This window comes from Eurytemora carolleeae, unplaced genomic scaffold (genome assembly GCF_000591075.1).
Source record: "Eurytemora carolleeae unplaced genomic scaffold, Eaff_2.0 scaffold274, whole genome shotgun sequence".
In the NCBI taxonomy this organism is placed as follows: Eukaryota; Metazoa; Arthropoda; class Copepoda; order Calanoida; family Temoridae; genus Eurytemora; species Eurytemora carolleeae.
Window position 1 is genome coordinate 121,221 of NW_019396169.1, and position 19,784 is coordinate 141,004.

General features: G+C 31.5%; 1 protein-coding gene across 2 annotated transcripts in view; it reads right to left on the reverse strand.

Moving 5' to 3' along the window:
* Positions 1 to 19,784, reverse strand: part of LOC111697061 (serine/threonine-protein kinase NIM1) — a 34,082-nt gene that overhangs the window by 14,114 nt on the left and 184 nt on the right. Inside the window, exons 2-11 of one of the 2 annotated variants that reach the window (XM_023466936.1) lie at positions 18,973 to 19,031; positions 13,174 to 13,261; positions 10,583 to 10,645; positions 10,150 to 10,284; positions 9,307 to 9,410; positions 7,588 to 7,699; positions 5,155 to 5,246; positions 3,428 to 3,492; positions 1,590 to 1,655; positions 555 to 659 (exon numbers count right to left, since the gene is read on the reverse strand). In XM_023466936.1, the coding sequence (XP_023322704.1) occupies positions 555 to 659; positions 1,590 to 1,655; positions 3,428 to 3,492; positions 5,155 to 5,246; positions 7,588 to 7,699; positions 9,307 to 9,410; positions 10,150 to 10,284; positions 10,583 to 10,645; positions 13,174 to 13,217 (786 nt within the window). In that variant the 5' untranslated portion in view covers positions 13,218 to 13,261; positions 18,973 to 19,031. The remainder of the gene's footprint in view (positions 1 to 554; positions 660 to 1,589; positions 1,656 to 3,427; positions 3,493 to 5,154; positions 5,247 to 7,587; positions 7,700 to 9,306; positions 9,411 to 10,149; positions 10,285 to 10,582; positions 10,646 to 13,173; positions 13,262 to 18,972; positions 19,032 to 19,784) is intronic. The other variant, XM_023466937.1, reaches the window with a different exon arrangement.

The following is a 19,784-nucleotide window of genomic DNA, read 5'->3' on the forward strand; positions in this document are numbered from 1 at the left end:
GGAGATATTTAGAAATCATCCTAGAATACAGGAGATATTTATATATATCCTAGAATACAGCAGATTAAGTGATCATCCTAGAATACAGTTGATAAAGTGATCATACTACAATACAGGAGATATAGTGATCATCCTAGAAAACAGGAGATAAAGTAATCATCCTAGAACTCAGGAGATATAGTGATCATCCTAGAATAGAGATATAGTGATCACTAAATTATCATGTTTATTGGGAAACCCTGTGACAGGAGTGTTTACAATTATCCCCCTCCAAACCCCATTAAAGAATAGAATACAGAGAATATATTGATCAGTAAAGAATACAGAAGATAAAGTGATTTTAGAATATCTGCTGCATGAATCCACAGTTTACCTTTATTATTTGATAGAGAATTTCAATTTTCATTTTCAGAAAGAAAGTCAAGTATATCTCCATCAATTTTGCTCGGACAAAGATTAAAGGGCAACGTTCCATTATACTTAATTTAAATCTTTAATTAAAAGTAACAAAAGTTGCACAAAATTTATAGTTAGTAGCCGCAGTAAGATTTAACCTGAAAAAGCTCTGGAGCTGCATATGGAGGAGAACCGCAGAATGTAGTAAGATGCTGCTCCATATTTCCTAGTTTAGCTGCAAACCCAAAATCACCGACAACAACCTGGAAATATTAAAAAAAAAACAGAATTTTCTTTAAAATTCCGAGGTTATATTCAAAGTTTTTGATCCTTCTCTGAAATATTATTTTGTAGTTTGTATTTTGTAGACAAATTACTTAATTTTGTAGATTTTTTTGTGTCAAGAATATTTTTGCCCTGTCTGCTACAGGTACAATGTACTTGATCTGTAGACAAGTAAACAAGCGGGGCCAAATATTTTACAAAAACATAAATGCTAAAGGTTAACTCTTCTCTTGTCAAACTGTAGCCGTCCTTCATTAGTCAAGTAAGCTTTAATCCTTCCCTTGTCAAACTGTAACCATTCTTTATTAGTCAAGTAAGCTTTAATCATTGATCATTTATGCTGTAACCATCCTTCATTAGTCAAGTAAGCTTTAATCATTGATCATTTATGCTGTAACCATCCTTCATTAGTCAAGTAAGCTTTAATCCTTGATCAGTCAAGCTGTAACCATCCTTCATTAGTCAAGTAAGCTTTAATCCTTCCCTTGTCAAACTGTAACCATCCTTCATTAGTCAAGTAAGCTTTAATCCTTCCCTTGTCAAACTGTAATCATCCTTCATTAGTCAAGTAAGCTGTAATCCTTCCCTTGTCAAATTGTAACCATCCTTCATTAGTAAAGTAAGCTTTAATCCTTCCCTTGTCAAACTGTAATCATCCTTCATTAGTCAAGTAAGCTTTAATCCTTCATTAGTCAAGTTAGCTTTACTTCTTCTCTTGTCAACATTCATGGATCGTTGCAACATTGTTGTATCTGTAAACTTGCTGTTTTTCTGCCAAATATTTTAGAAAAAATTTCAATATAAAGTTTCCCCAATGGGAATTTGCAGGTAGGGTTGTAATTTCAAGACTAAAACCAGCTCCACGGAAGTGTTTATATCTACGTTAAATCAGAATTTTCATTATTTACCTTGGCTGGAGTAAGAAAGAAAACGTTTTCTGCTTTAACATCTCTATGAATCATCCCGTGGTCGTGCTGGAAAATATATTGACAGTTTAGAGCAGTATTCAATGTTACCCGACTGTACGGAATTTATTCTTACATTCATGGATTATTGCAACATGGTAGCACTGTTAAGTCCGTTTCATTTCAAGAACCGGGCTGACATCTAACCAGCTAGGGCGAGCTGTACAGTACATGAACAGATTATTCCAGACAAAACGGGACAGTGAAGCAAATTGACCAGCTAAGGCGAGCTGTACAGTACATGTACAGATTATTCCAGACAAAACGGGACAGTGAAGCAAATTGACCAGCTAAGGCGAGCTGTACAGTACACATACAGATTATTCCAGACAAAACGGGACAGTGCAGCAAATTAACCAGCTAAGGCGAGCTGTACAGTACATGAACAGATTATTCCAGGCAAAACGGGACAGTGCAGCAAATTAACCAGTCCCTTCTTGAGTGTGTAAATTGTTGCTTTTCTGTCAAATCATTTGGCATATCTTTTAAAGACTATGTTTAAGGCAGAAAAGAATTGAGTTTTTGTCACAAACTAAAATCTTCTGATATCAATATCTTTGCAATCTGATGATGTAAACTCTGAAATGTAACATTTAAAGAGTTTTAGGTTGTCATTAAAGTCATATCTTGTGTAGGTAACCCTAATGTAAAAATATTAAAGTCGTATCTTGTGTAGGTAACCCTAATGTAAAAATATTAAAGTCATATCTTGTGTAGGTAACCCTAATGTAAAAATATTAAAGTCGTATCTTGTGTAACCCTAATGTAAAAATATTAAAGTCGTATCTTGTGTAGGTAACCCTAATGTAAAAATATTGCCAAAAAGAGAATAAAAGCATTAATGAATAGCTTTTTGCCTGTGGAAAGTCGGTAAATTTTTCCTATAAATATTACGGGGTCCAATCACAAATTTCCGCAATTATAACGTAAAATATGGTTTAGAGCTTGATAACTTATCTACCCAAATATAAAATTATCTTATTGCATGCCACAACGAAAGATTGTATTGGCATGACAAAAATTATTGAAATGGAAACATATATCATTTTATAAAATTATAAATAATTTTTAACAAAGTTTTTAACAAAATTTGGTCAAATTTGCCGAAAATTAAATATAAAGCTTTTTTGCATGGAAACCCTAATACAAACCTAGAATTTGTAATTTCGGATAATTATATAGATTATGACACGTTTCTTCTAAATAATATACAGGGTGTCCCACATCATATTAAATCGTCAATTGCTATGAATTACGATTTTTGGGACTAATTATAAAGTTTAGAAAAAATGAATCATTTTGAAAAATTGAATAGGGCTAGTATAAGAATTTTCTTGCGGAAAATGCTAGGTTTTTTGAGTATTTTGGGGTCATTTGGCGTTAAAACGTGTAGATAATCTTATAAGATATGGGACGCTCTGTATTTCAGGCTAGAATTTAAGGTTCACTAAATGCATTGAGAGAGGTTGCGTGATCCTAATAGACTAATTTTAAATAAATGTTCTTTTGTATCTTTACATAAGAACTTGACATTACGTGTTACGACATATTTTTTAAGGGACATTTTATAGGCACGTAATACTGATACAAATTACACAAGGTTTTTATAAATGACTTTGAATTTTCTATAGACTTAAAATGTACAAAAAAATCATTTAATTTTTTGAAATATTGATAAAAACGAATCAGTTAGTTGAAACGTTCTGAAAATCATCTCAATCTAAATCTATTGCATCTAGTCCAAAATATGAATATTTTTCCGAAAATTAATAAAACCTCACCATGTAGCAAATTCCGGAGGAGACTTGGGAAAATATTGGTTTAGCCTTCTCTTCAGAATATTTACCTAAAAACACATTTTTTAAATCAGCAAAACATTTTTTTTTTCAATTTCATAAACAATCCGAAATTAGGGTGTGAAGAGAGTATGACATGAACTCCCTCCCCCCTCGTTTAACGAAATCATTAATTTTTTTAACTAAGAAATTCTGAGAAATATTCTGTGCTTATCAAGTTTATTATTTATTTCTATGTTTTTCTTTTACATAATATCATCATTACAGCCTTTCTGTCTGCTGCATTCTGATCATGGAGAAATTATACTCTAGAGAGTATATATAGAGTATACTTCCTCTATGATCTAACATTCCAACATACACTCCTGAGTATACTTCCTTCATGATCCAACATACACTCCTGAGTATACTTCCTTCATGATCCAACATACACTCCTGAGTATACTTTCTTCATAATCCAACATACACTCCAGAGTATACTTCCTTCATGATCCAACATACACTCCTGAGTATACTTCCTTCATGATCCAACATAAACTCCTGAGTTTACTTCCTTCATGATCCAACATACACTCCCGAGTTTACTTCCTTCATGATCCAATATACACTCCCGAGTTTACTTCCTTCATGATCCAACATACACTCCCGAGTTTACTTCCTCCATGATCCAACATACACTCCAGAGTATACTTCCTTCATGATCCAACATACACTCCAGAGTATACTTCCTTCATGATCCAACATACACTCCAGAGTATACTTCCTCCATGATCCACAATAAACTTCAGAATATACTTCCTCCATAATCCAACTCCCTCCACGATATACTTCCTTCTTAATCCAGAATACACTCTAGAATATAGTTCCTCCATGATCCAACTATCTGATCCATTATATACTTCCTCCTTGATCCAACATATACAAGAACATACTTCCAGCATGATACAACTTTTTCCCTGATATAGTTCCTCCATGATCCAACATACACCTAAGGAACATACTTCCACCACGATCCAACTCTTTCCCTGATATAGTTCCTCCATGACCAAAAATGAATTTATTTCTTATATATTTTTTTTCCCTAGTACTGCAGTAATGTATGAGCTTTTTACAATACAGTTAGATATTGGTGTCTAGATAATTTCTCATGTTACACCTTATTTTAGACAGTTATTATTCTTTATCATAGAGGAAAGAAAATCTTCCTCCCCCCCACCATTACTTATACTATAAACCACTTTCAAGATTTAAGATCCAAACTAAAAATGTTGTTTAATGTTTATATAGATGGTTTCTAATAAACATAAAAATTAATTGACAACTTTTAGATCTTCTTTAATCTATACCTACACTCATAGGCTTCTAAAGGGGATCTGGTTTTTAATTTAAAAGTTTGTCAAGATTTCAATTTCAAAAAATGTCTAAATGTCGAATATCTCATTCACTCATTATTATATCTTGGAAACCCAGCTTGCCTAAAAACTGAACTCTCTCTCTGCAAAAGTCAACCCCCTGGTGTCAAAACTTTAAAACCAAGCTAAAAACATTCCATTATAAAGGGTTCTTGACAAAAACTTTTTCATTTTTTTCCTCATGTTATAATCCTTACATTGTTGCAGACCTTTATATTTCAATCTTTGAATTCTACAATATAGTTCAAAAAGTCTAAGTTTAAAATATCAAAAGATTGCGACATTTGTTGTTAATCTTACCATAATGGGTTAGCCTGGTAAATAGTTCTCCTCCAGGAGCTAGTTGCATACACAGGTAGATCTTATCCTTCTTCTCCAGTACTTCAAACAACCTAGAGTAAACATTATACTACAGGTATAGATCTTATCCTTCTTCCCCAGTACTTCAAACAACCTGGAGTACACATTAAACTAAAGGTAGATCTTATCCATCTTCTCCAGTACTTAAAACAACTTGGAGTACACATTAAACTGAAGGTAGATCTTATCCTTCTTCCATACTTCAAACTACCTGGAGTACACATTAAACTAAAGGTAGATCTTATCCTTCTTCAGTACTTCAAACAACCTGGAGTACACATTAAACTACAGGTAGATCTTATCCTTCTTTCCGAGTACTTAAAACAACTTGGAGTACACATTAAACTGAAGGTAGATCTTATCATTCTTCCATACTTCAAACTACCTGGAGAACACATTAAACTAAAGGTAGATCTTATCCTTCTTCAGTACTTCAAACAACCTGGAGTAGACATTAAACTAAAGGTAGATCTTATCCTTCTTCAGTACTTCAAACTACCTGGAGTAAACCTTAAACTAAAGGTAGATCTTATCCTTCTTCTTCAGTACTTCAAACTACCTAGAGTACACATTAAACTACAGGTAGATTTTATCCTTCTTCTCCAGTACTTCAAACAAACTTAAAGTATTTCCAAAATGCAGTCTGCAATTCTTGGGCAGGAAAATTTTCACATTTGTTTAGAACTTTATAAACAGGAACAATTTATTATTTGAAGAGGGTATGCCACATTTTAAAAGCCCAATTGAAGTAACTCTAATTTCCCACACTTTTCGGTATTCTTTAATAAAATCGAGGAAGATTTGCAAGACGTATATTGATTTTCATATTTTTAGGGAAACCCTGTATTTGGATTAAATTTTCTTTTATCATAACAAAAAATAATTGATTTTGTATCTAAAATAAAACATATTTTTGGGTCATTAAATTAATTACTGCAGGTTAACCTTGGAAAATCAATTCTGATAAGTAATTATATTTTCTTCAATATTTGTTATTTTTTACTGGATAAATATAAATACAGGGTTGGCACAGTTAACAAATAAATCATTTCAAGCAATTATATTTATGGCTTTAAATGTTAAAGGGAATTAACAAGCAATGTCAAGCGACCCTAAATCTATAAAGTGGCAAGACCAATTTATGCAGAATAGACAATGAAGGATATTGTCAGAATTCAACACTTTTAAAGCTAAAAATAGCTTCCTCATTCTGAATCGCAGATTCTGCTAAAAGATGAAGTCTCTTGAAATTAATAAGAAAAATGAAGGATCTCTTGAAATTATGTCTAAAGTCCCTTTAAACAGAAAAATGAAGGATCTCTTGAAATTATGTCTAAAGTCCCTTTACACAGAAAAATGAAGGATCTCTTGAAACTATGTCTACAGTCCCTTTAACCAGAAAAATGAAGGATCTCTTGAAAGTATGTCTAAAGTCCCTTTAAACAGAAAAATGAGGGATCGCTTGAAACTATGTCTACAGTCCCTTTAAATAGAAAAATTGAAGGATCTCTTGAAACTATGTCTAAAGTCCCTTTAAACAGAAAAATGAAGGATCTCTTGAAATTATGTCTAAAGTCCCTTTAAACAGAAAAATGAAGGATGTCTTGATATTATGTTTAAAGTCCCGTTAAACAGAAAAATGAAGGATCTCTTGAAATTATGTCTAAAGTCCCTTTAAACGGAAAGAAAGTATTAACACCAAGAAGTGAATCCTAAAAAAATGAATATTCAAAAAAATATTATAAACTAATTAAAATTCTACATCTGTGTAAAAGTAATAAAAGTCGTAATTATTGTGTTTATTGTCATAAATTTAACTAAACAATGTTTAATTTAGCATTTATGGTTGTTTAAGTATGATGTAACTAACTTAAACCTTCTGTTGCTATATCTACACTTTTTAAAGATACTCTTTTGAAAAGGAATTACTTTCTAGGCTAATTAGCAGTAAAGTATTAAAGCTTATTGAAATTGAAGGATTCAAGCCTATTTGACTAATCAAGGATTAAAGCTTACTTGACTAATGAAGGATGGTTACAACATGACTAATCAAGGATTAAAGCTTACTTGACTAATGAAGGATGGTTACAGCTTGACTAATCAAGGATTAAAGCTTACTTGACTAATGATGGATGGTTAAAGCTTGACTAATAAAGGATGAAAGCTTACTTGAATAATGAAGGATGGTTACAGCTTGACTTAAAAAGGATTAAAGCTTACTTAACTAATGAAGGATGATTACAGCTTGACTAATCAAGGATTAAAGCTTACTTGACTAATGAAGGATGGTTACATCTTGACTGATCAAGGATTAAAGCTTACTTGACTAATGAAGGATGGTTACAGCTTGACTGATCAAGGATTAAAGCTTACTTGACTAATGATGGATGGTTACAGCTTGACATGACGGATATTTCTCTGAGCAGCATCTTTGTTGTTTTCTGATCAAGGTTGGACCGATCAATAACCTTGATAGCCACTCGTTCTAGTAAATATTACAATTATTTTATAATTCAAATATATTTTATAATTCAAATATATTTTATCATTCAAATATATTTTATAATACACTGAAACACTTACTTTTTGCAACCTGATGCATGGTGTAACTCTTTTATGCTTCCAACATTTATAAGCATCATAGGTTGAAATGTCAATAGTCTACCACATCAGGTTTAGTTCATTTAATAAATATTTTTTCAGATTTTTGAAGATTTGTGTAATGAGAAATGAAAATGAGTATAAATAATATAAATATAATTTACAATTATAAATAGAAGTTGGGAATATATCATTTCTATTAATTTTTAGTTTAGAGGAATCCAAATTAAACCACAAACAACGAATTTTTATAAAAATAAAATTCATGCATAACAAAAATTTGAATGATTAAGCCTCCTTGAGTCTTTATAAAACTATTAGCTCAAGTGCCACACAGCGTGAAATTAAAAAATAAAGTTTAGAATATAAAAAAATGATTTTTGAAGATAATATTCGAGTTGTGAAAAAAATATTTGAATTCGACTTTGTCAATTTCCGCCAATTTGGTCCAGCCGGTTGGCCAACTATAGCTAACACACATATATATTTTATATATATACAAAATTCATATATAATATATACAAAATTTCTTTGACGGGTTGTCCTTTAATAATAATATTTACATGAGCAAAGATTGGAGGATAAACCATCATACATAAAACAATATATCGATAAACTCTATGCGGAATATATGACATCAGATTATTCCAGTCATTGCTCCCTTGCATGTACATGTTCAATAGAAAAAAAACAGATTTATTTTTTATGTTTTTTCTCGGTATTTAGTTCATATGTTACTGGGCAAAGTTTAAAATTTACAAACCTTTAGTTTTATGTTTAGCAAGGTGAACCCTGGAATTTACCTTGAGTAAGTTCATGTTTAGCAAGTCGAACCCTGGAATTTACCTTTAGTAAGTTCACGTTTAGCTAGGTGAACCCTGGAATTTACCTTTAGTAATTTTATGTTTAGCTAGATAAACCCTGGAATTTACCTTTAGTAATTTCATGTTTAGCTGGCGAACCCTGGAATTTACCTTGAGTAAGTTCATGTTTAGCTAGGCGAATCCTGGAATTTACCTTTAGTAATTTCATGTTTAGCTAGGTGAACCCTGGAATTTACCTTCAGTAATTTCATGTTTAGCTAGATGAACCCTGGAATTTACCTTTAGTAATTTCATGTTTAGCTAAGCGAACCCTGGAATTTACCTTTAGTAATTTCATGTTTAGCTAGAGTGAACCCTGGAATTTACCTTCAGTAATTTCATGTTTAGCTAGATGAACCCTGGAATTTACCTTTAGTAATTTCATGTTTAGCTACGCGACCCCTGGAATTTACCTTGAGTCAGTTCATGTTTCGCAAGGTGAACCCTGGAATTTACCTTGAGTAAGTTCATGTTTAGCTAGATGAACCCTGGAATTTACCTTGAGTAAGTTCATGTTTAGCAAGGTGAACCCTGGAATTTACCTTGAGTAAGTTCATGTTTAGCTAGGCGAACCCTGGAATTTACCTTGAGTAAGTTCATGTTTAGCTAAGCGAACCCTGGAATTTACCTTGAGTAAGTTCATGTTTAGCTAGGCGAACCCTGGAAAAGTTTCCAATCCCGAGTTCTCCTTTAAATCTATAGAACCCTATTCTGCGCCCAGTCAATGTTTCTCTTAAAAAAAAATTTGATAATTAAATTTTTTTGAGGGCACCATTTTTAAATGGAAATTGTATGTATGTATGTATGGTAGTTCAGCTGAGTATGTAGTATTGTGGAAAAATTCTTTAGGATTCATTTGAGATATATAAAACAATTCTACAATGTATAAACTAAGTTTGAGCGCAAAATCGACGTTCAAAATCGTCTTTTTGGGTGGATACATTTGACGGTCGTTTTTTCTTCTTCTCGTAAAACAAACTTTTGAAAAATGTGGGTAAATTGAACAGTGTTGGTCCTTTTTTTCCAACCTGTTTCTATTTATGCCATCAGATTATTGTAATTTTTTTTAGATTTTTTGTCGTCGTTGTTTAAAAATTTTAAAAAATCACAAAATTAGTGATTATACATCGTAGAAACGTGTCTTAAATGAATTTTTCCACAGTACTGCATACTCAGCTCAACTACCATACATAGCCGGTCACTTCATTTAAACAGTAAAGATCATGACTATCCTTTATTTATTTTTGAATTCGGATTTATTCCTACGAGTATAATAAAGAAAAAACTTAAAACATTAAAATCTCAGGAAACAATAAAATTTCAAAAGTTCTTAATAATTAAAACGTATTTATAAAACATATTAAGCATTTTTTTTACATGGAAGAAAAATATTAAAAAAAATATTAAAATATATTTGATTCTTCTCCTATTTCGTGAAGATTCCTTTTAGCTGAAAAATTGTATTTTCTACCTGAACCAATCCTCGTCGTTATCGATCTTGTTGATTAGTTTATTGTACGCAGTTTCAGTAGGTTCACTAGGTTCACCAGGATTTTCATGGTTCTCCTTGTCTACAGGTTTAGCAATATCTTTGGCAGTGTTTACCCTGTAACCGGGTTTAATGAATTTGAGCCGCTGCTTAGATTTAAGACGCGGCTCAAATATGCTCGGTTTCAATTAAAATTGTATTAAATTTTTCAAGATTTAAGCCGGCGCTCAATTTAAACCGGTTTTTGGCGGATTTGAGACGCGGCTCAAATTCCTTAAATTCGGACACAGGTATCTTGAATCGGGGATTCATGAGTTGTCCCTTAGTTTAGAATGGGAATTAGGGAGCTCTATAAGATAGTTGAATCGGTGGTAAGTAGTTCAGCGACCTAGCTTAAATTCATTAAATTCGGTCCCTGATCAGCGAGGTTTTAACCTTTATCTCAGGGCTCAGGGACATAGAAACAGGGGCACTCAAACTACAAAATATTTATTTTTTAACCAGAAACTAATCCTGTTTTATAATATACAATTGTTGATTTTGTAATTACTGAAAACCCAGAATCTGTTTACAAACTATTTTGTTGTAATAATAATCTATATTAAAATTTGGCTTGTCTATCTGTCTGTCTGTGTCCAATAAACGTCAAAAGGTTAATAGGGAAATATTTTGGGTCCGTCCTAGAGAACGATTTCTCTAGAAAATTACCAATATATTTTTGAACAGCAACATTTAAACGCTTCAAGTGTTGGTAGAAGAGTTGCGCCCTCGAAAAGTCTATTTTGTAAAACCTACATAAATTAATGGTTTAGACAAAATACCTCTTTTAAAAAAAAACAATCTCTTTTCTCTCTTGTTTTTTAAATACTGATGTAAGAAAAATCCCGATTTTTAAAATCTTTCTAATCAGGTTGGAGTAACTTTTAAGAACATTTTTTTAATAGAAGTCGGAAATTTTGCGTGAATATTGCTAATCTTGGATGCTAGATCTCAATATTCTATGTGTGCACGTTTAAATCTGAGAATCAACGCTTGATCCTTATCCCTGCATTCAAGTTACCCCTACTTAATATAACAACCACGACATATAAAATCTATATAATAAAACAAGACATTCATATATGTTCCCTCTGGACGACCAAACGGCTGGACCGAATGGGCTGATATTTTTTTGTGGACACCCCGTCATAGGATAAAAAATCGAATTAAATTTTTTTTTCAAATATTTTTTCTTCTTGTTTTTCCACGGGCAACGCCGGGCCCTTGAGCTAGTTATTTTATAAAATCGTAGATCTGCATAGGATAGAGATGAATGATTGATCCATATATGATTCACAACACAAAGTTCTAACTTCTAAAGTAAAAAGAAACAGAAAAGCTAAACTTGTTGTATATTTCTAAATATTATATTCTCTATATATCTCCAGGATATCTATGATATATGCAGTGTGTAGACATATTCATCACAATCCAAAAATAATACACATAATACTCAAATGATGGAGTGTTTTTCTTTACTCAGACTTATATTCAGCTGGGATATGTAGAGTTAGATACATTTATAAATCTTATCATTATTATTAGCAGACAACTCATCATTCCATGAAGTCTTTATGTCCACAAAGGATGAGACTTCAGAGACGACTATACGGAATTTATACTATGTGTTTCCTCACATATATGATTCTCTGCAACTGTAACCTTGTTTGTTCTTTATAAAATCATTTAGAAGGCCATACAAAGACCATTTTCAAGGCAAAAGACTTGAACCAAGCTTGGAATCGTCATGTATAAACAGTTTCAGGTCGTTCTTAAAGTCTCATCAATTGTGGGTAACCCTGTTTAGACGGACAATCCATACACTTACTGAGATAACTTAACAAGAAAATGATTATTTGTTTAGATATCTGGTCCAAAAGGTCGTTTTCTGCCGAGAATTGTACTTTCTTTAAATGTTAAAGATCTAAAAATGTAGAATATATACTTGGAATGGATCTATAGACAAACTCATACCTTGATCTGAGAATGTAGAATATACCTGGAATGGATATCTAGATCAAATAATCCTTGATCTGAGAATGTAGAATATACCTGGAATGGATATCTAGATCAAATAATAATCTAATCCTTGATCTAAGAATGTAGAATATACCTGGAATGGATATCTAGATCAAATAATGATCTACTCCTTGATCTAAAAATGTAGAATATACCTGGAATGAATATCTATATCAACTAATGATCTAATCCTTGATATAAGAATGTAGAATATACCTGGAATGGATCTCTATATCAACTAATGATTTACTCCTTGATCTAAGAATGTAGAATATACCTGGAATGGATATCTAGATCAAATAATGATCTACTCCTTGATCCAAGAATGTAGAATATACCTGGAATGGATCTCTATATTAACTAATGATCTACTCCTTGATCTAAAAATGTAGATTATACCTGGAATGGATATCTAGATCAAATAATGATCTACTCCTTGATCTAAGAATTTAGAATATACCTGGAATGGATCTCTATATCAAATAATGATCTACTCCTTGATCTAAGAATTTAGAACATACCTGGAATGGATATCTAGATCAAATAATGATCTACTCCTTGATCTAAGAATGTAGAATATACCTGGAATGGATATCTAGATCGACTAATGATCTACTCCTTGATCTAAGAATTTAGAATATACCTGGAATGGATATCTAAATCAAATAATGATCTACTCCTTGATCTAAGAATGTAGAATATACCTGGAATGAATGTCTAGATCAAATAATGATCTACTCCTTGATCTAAGAATGTAGAATATACCTGGAATGGATATCTAGATCAAATAATGATCTACTCCTTGATCTAAGAATATAGAATATACCTGGAATGGATCTCTATATCAAATAATGATCTACTCCTTGATCTAAGAATTTAGAATATACCTGGAATGGATGTCTAGATCGACTAATTATTTACTCCTTGATCTAAGAATGTAGAATATACCTGGAATGAATGTCTAGATCGACTAATGATGGTGTGTTGATCATCAGGAAACATTGCTATATGTTTACCATTCTTAAACCCCGACAACCTTGAAAAGTTCAACACATAATTTAATAATAGTTCCAAATAAAGTGAAAAATCTAACTTTCGAATTTTTGTATCTTTGTAAACTGTTGTAAATCTTTGATATTTAAAATCATGAATTTTGCTAGCTCAAATAATCAAACTTTTACATCTATATCTATATCGAATATATAAATCTTGACCCCCTTTCATATTTCGTGAACAATTCCTTTGATATGAAAACAAGCAGAAAATAATTCTCCTGTTTAATGATATTGAAAGTAAATTTATTATTTTCTATAACTTTGATTATATTGAGTATCGAAGCGGATGGTAGAAGAATGAGAGGATATATATGTATTTATATATATATTCTCGGTATTTTAACAAATAATAAAATAGATGATATCCCCTACCAGTTATCAGATTAGGAAAATCATTTTAGATAGAATAGAATGTTTCATATCGTCTTATTTTTGTCATTAAAGGATATTTGTAACTGATTTTTTGAGGATTAGTGCTTGATTCCTTGATTAAAGTTATCCCTAAACGGTATGACCACCACGGCATTAAATTAATCCGTAATTTAAGTTATAGAGATCAATGATTGGTACACAAAACTTCTGATTTAAAACATTTTTGTCATATATTGATAATTTATTTACAAAGGGGCTGAACACTTGGTTCAAACTCTTATTTTTTGTTTGCTTTATCTCAGCAACCTGATCGTATAAACCTTTGATATTTCAAAATAAGCTTATCTTATGTAGAATAATTCATATCTTGAAATATCTAAGTTCTACAACATCGGGTTGCAAAGATATTGGTTTTATAAATTTAGAGTTGAGGAGAGAAATCAGCTTCTTTGATTTACACGACAAACCATAATATGAAAATAGGAGGAATAAACTTTTTCCGAGATTCCAGATTTCAAATGTCATAAATCATCATTAAAAAGGAACAACTCTTTTCAATTTGTATTATTCTCTTGTGGTACCAAGTGTCTTTTCTCAAGTAAGTGAACATTCTCTTAAAGGGACTGTTAAAGGAAAAATAAAAGGGGGTATAGGATGAAAACTGAGAATCTCAGGCGTTGAACGATACATATAAGACTTCTATCTGATGTTCCTGTCTCGAGAAATTGTTATAAAACTGTCAAATTTATACGAAAATATATGAATTTTCACATGTTCGATTCACAGCTTAAATCCTGAGACCACCCATGATCCAAGGATTTGAGAGTTATCCTTATTTAATGGCATTAAAATTGAGTAGCGGGTGCGGGAAACTAAAGTTCAAAGTGTACAGGGAAGTTTCCATCCTCAATTTTCAACTGTACAAACCAGGCCAAATATGTAATCGATCATCAGAGTTCAAACAAAGAATGAATGGTAACACTGTGAATCGGAATTGCCGCACCACAAATAGAGGATTATTATAAATAAAGCCTACAGTTACACTCTACAGTCCCTTGAAACATGGAATATTTGTCTCCAGCATATGAACGTTCTCAATACTATAAAAAAAACTTATTTTTACCTTCAACCTAATTACAGTAGTATTGGAAGTGTAGTTTAATAAATGTAAACTCAGTACACCTCTTAACTAATAACCCTTAAACTCTATGATTTTTAATTCAAACCTGGATACATGATTTTATAAAACTCGTTCTTGTTTTAGTTTTGCTGAATATATACAACCCTGGCGTCTAATTGTTAATAAACCTGAATATAGAAGGAAAAGTAAATACTGGAATAGGACAAAATGTTGAGGAATTAACACACAATAAATACAATTTTGGCCTTTCACTTGAACCAGACATCAATTGTGCCTGAAATATGCTTAGGAAAGTCAAGTAGGTTAGGCAGGAAATGTGTGCAAATAAGGTATACAATGTGAGTAGGTTATAAGGGAAAGGGGGCAGGAAATATGTACAAATAAGGTAAAAATGTGAGTAGGTGGGAAGGGGAGGGGGACAGGAAATACGTGCAAATAAGGTAGAAAATGTGAGTAGGTGGGATGGGAAGGGGGGCAGGAAATGTGTGCAAATAAGGTAGAAAATGTGAGTAGGTGGGAAGGGAAGGGGGGCAGGAAATGTGTATCTGTTAGGTAAAAAGTAAGAAAATATTTTTAAGTAATCCATGAAATAGATGGAACAATAACGTAGAGTTCAAGAAGGGAGTAATTAGTCTCTTTAAAGAAAAATTAGATCTGTAACATATTTGCAAAAAAAACATATTTTTCTAGCTCAGTTGAATTTTATCCTTATATCTGATTTATAACCCCCTAGTGTCCGAACCCCTACCACCCCTCACATAATTCAGTCTATTTCCATTTATATATTATTGTTGACACTATCACAGACAAAGCCGGTATTCCCTAATCATATCAATGATTCAGTTAGCAAAGAAAAGGAGCTATAGATCAGAAATAGAAGGAGGAGGAGGACCGTGGGGGGGGGGGGTCATGTTCTCTCCCCCTCAATATTTTATTTTGGCATACAGCAGACCTTTATAGAATACAATATTCCTTTTCCTTCACTGTCAGATGAAATCCTAGAGTTTTGATCAACATTTCTATATCACGGTGGACTAAGCCAGTGGGGTCGGTCAAATAGGCCTAGGATTAGGCCGGGTACTGTAAAAAGTCTTAACGCGCCATGGGAGTTGTCATAGTTAGCCCTCGCACGGGACTATGCCAAGAAAATTGACCCCTTTCGTATTTTAGTCTGGTTAGGGCGACGTACTGTACCATAGGATCGAGTCAGTACACGCTGTTATCTGGCAGGCCGGTACAAACTGGGCAGGTCCTGTTCGAATTCAAATTTACTACGGGGACAGAGTGATATTACAGACCTTTCAAACACAATTGAACTTTGTTATAAATAAACTAATTTTACTAAGTGTGCCTATCAACGAGTATGTTTGTCATGTGCATGGCCCACTTCGGGGGGGGGGGATTCTTTTTGGAAAAGCTAAAATTTTACAAGAAGGAAATGATTTATTTGGTATACCGTCCCGTTTTGCCTTATAAAGTCTGTAAATGTACTGAGTAAATGGACAGCTTGCTCTAGCTTCTTAAAAGTCTGCCAGGTATTTGAAATGAACCGGAGTTTACAATAATCAGATCTACTCGTAGATCTGCTGGGCTGATGTGAGAACCGTTCATTTTACAGATTTTTATACGCATAACGGTAAAATTTTTTTTAATGGGAAACTGAAAACTATAGGGTTCAAAAGATACTCTTAAAAGCGGTAAATAATTGTAGGAAAAATTTTAAACTAAATTAGATGCAGGCTTTTAAAAATTGCTTTCAGTCGTAATTCATCGTACAAAAACTTTTTAAAAATATTTCTTTATCATAGATAATAGAAGCTTATTTTAGATTTTCCAGTTCTGCTTTTCACACATTTTTACCTAGATCTCTCTTAAATATAGGGGGAAACTTGAGCTTGCACGACAGGCTCATGCTGACGGTCAAAATTAATATGAAACTCTCTCTAGGTGGTGGATCAGAATTCTACACACCAGCCCTTTATATCCACACTACGACTGTCCAGCATTTTAGAAGAAGAAGATGAAACCTCAAGTACAAATTCATGTTTGCTCAAACAAAAAATGGCAATTTTAATTCCTGTTCAAAGAGTTCAAATGTTCTCTTAAGTTCATCTTCTCATTTCTTCCCACAAAAGTTTTCCGCCGATTAAATAAAAGGAATTAAATCAACTATGCTTAATCTTTTAATCAAAATTGAAACAAAATTATATAAAAAACCTTGAAATATGTTTAATTCCCAAACGATGATAAGGGGACCCTGTATGTTTGCAACATATAGAACGCTAAGCTTAAACTGTTAATAAGAAATAAATATTTAAATATCAAACTTTTCCGATTAGCAATTATCCATCAATTGATGTGCAAAAGAAAATATTTCTCTTCCACAGTGAGGAGTTGAGAACGTATTTACTATAAGAAATTCACGATTTCCAAATTCAACTGAGTAGTACATGTCCTCAAATATTGATAAATCATAAAGTTTTTAAAACAAAATTTACATTTCTTAAAAGTGTTGATATTTACGGATAAAAATCAAAAATAGTGTTATTCCAGTTGCTGACCTATATATCCCTAGTGTATATTCCAGTTGCTGACCTATATATCCCTAGTGTAACAACGAAGTACATTCTGGCTGTATCGGAATATTTTCAATTATATTTTTATCTCTATTTCAAAATCCGCCAAAAATGACGCTAAAGACCTAATTAAATATTGCAAATACACCAACAAAAAATTATAATATAGCAATTACGAAAAAACTACATTTAATGGTTAAAAAGGAGTTCTAAATGTTCAGACTCAATGGACTTTTAACCAGGACCTCTAGTTTACCATGAAGGGGGAGATATCTTTACGAAACCTTCAGGTTAGAGGATTAAAAAATGATTAAAATGATTGAAATTATTAGTTTTATTTAAATAATATTATTAAGGATCTAGACTGTTATTAAAAGTTGTATAATTTTTAAGGAGTGGGTTTAGAATTTTGTAAAGAAATCAATGTTAGAATCAATTGTTTCTTAATCATAATTATACTGAATTTCTTATTCTTTATGAATTTGTTCGCAGATTTTTTCAAATCTTAAAATGTAGTCTTTTCAATGAAAATTCAAGGAAATCTACAGAAAACTTTTCCAAACATTGCAGAAACCGATAACTTAATAAGATTACTTATTTTTGATGATAAGAGTTAACTTTTATTTTCTCAACATGTTCCTAAACAACTAATTAGTAATTTATTGTAGAATTTATGTTACATTTATCGTCATCATAAGTATTTCATTTTGAAATGATATTAGTGGAAAATATTTAAAAAAAACTAGGGTTTTTACAAAAAACGTGATTGTAATTTTCACAAAAAGTATTGAATCTTTTTGCCCTCAGTGAAATGTTTAAGCCATACGAACATGGCTTAGTTGTTATTCTTATTCTGATAGTTGAGGAATTATGTGAATAATTATATTCTGATAGTTGAGGAATTATGTGAATTATTATAATCTGATAGTAATTATGTGTATTTTCAAGAGAATTGAGTCTTTGACACAAGCTTAATTCTTTTAATCCTTAAATAATACAATAATCTTTGCATGTCTTGCGCTTGATATATCAACAGCTTTCTTGTTGGAAATATCAAAGGTTTACACCATCAGGCTGAAAACATATAGGGATTAGAAAATCAGAGTTTGTAACAAAAACTCTGTTTCTTTGTGTAGAGAATTTATTTCATGACTTTAAAGTACAATTAATCAACATTCTTGAGATTTATAAATTTCACCACACAATGACACAACATGAAATAAACATGAAACAGCTTTATAAAAACTCAACAATATTTGTTTTAAACAAAACGTTTGGTCTAGATTTTAGCAGAAAATACAGTGTGTATAAAAACGGAGGAATTAAATGGTTTACTTCTTTTGTCATAAATGAAAAAAGAACTATTCATTTTAGAACGTATTTGATAAATTGAAATAAAAATTAAGAACAAATTTCCGATTTCTTAAAAAACATTTGAAATTTTAAAAAGTTTTGTATAAACCAGATTGACCTAGATGCATAATTGAATGCTGCGTAGACCAAAGACGATCGAAATATAGGAATTAATTTCCTTGATTATTCCCCAGATGTTGCATGCAAGATAAATTATTCATATTTTTTTTTATTTTTATCAGAATTTTACCTTTTTAATCAAACTGAGTGAATTGGTTGTTTACAGTAACCATCAAGTTCATTTTATCCCTAATATTGAATTTTAAAATATTCTAAATACAATAAAATACTTAAATACAATAAAAATACTTAAATACACTAAAAATATTCTAAATACAACAAGAATCTTTTAAGAAACATTTTTTCTTTTGGACTGTTGTAATATTCTTTTTGAACAATTCTGGGTGATTTTCCAGATGATATATTTTTTAGAATACTCCTTTGAACTCTAATTTTGTAATCCTTATATCTTTGCAACCTGAAGTGGTTGATATTTCAAGCTATAAATTCGATTTTAGATCAATTAGTCTAAAATATCAAAGGTTTACGCCATCAAGTTGCAAGAATATAGAGATAAGATATTTGGTGGTATGGCTGTGGCGATTAATAAGACATTTATAATGCCGTCACTTTAATATCAGTAAAGCGAAATTTTTTTTTTTTAAATAAAAAAAAAATATATATATGAAAAATGAAATATTAATCGACCCATCCTACTTAGTAACAAGTTGTTTACAATTAAAAAAATGAATACAAACCAAGTTTTAATATTTCAAAAATTTTATATTTTGGAATAAAAAAGGAAAATAATCTGATTGGAATTCTTGTTCATAAAAAAATGTTATTTAATCATAATCGAGAATTTGTTAAGGGCAATATTTGTAAAAAAAACTCTTAAAATTTCCTAAAAAAAAATAAAAACTTGTATCACAGTGAACAATGAACAATGTCAAACAAAAATTTGCATACTAAATAATAATTAAAATCATTTGTATTTGCGGG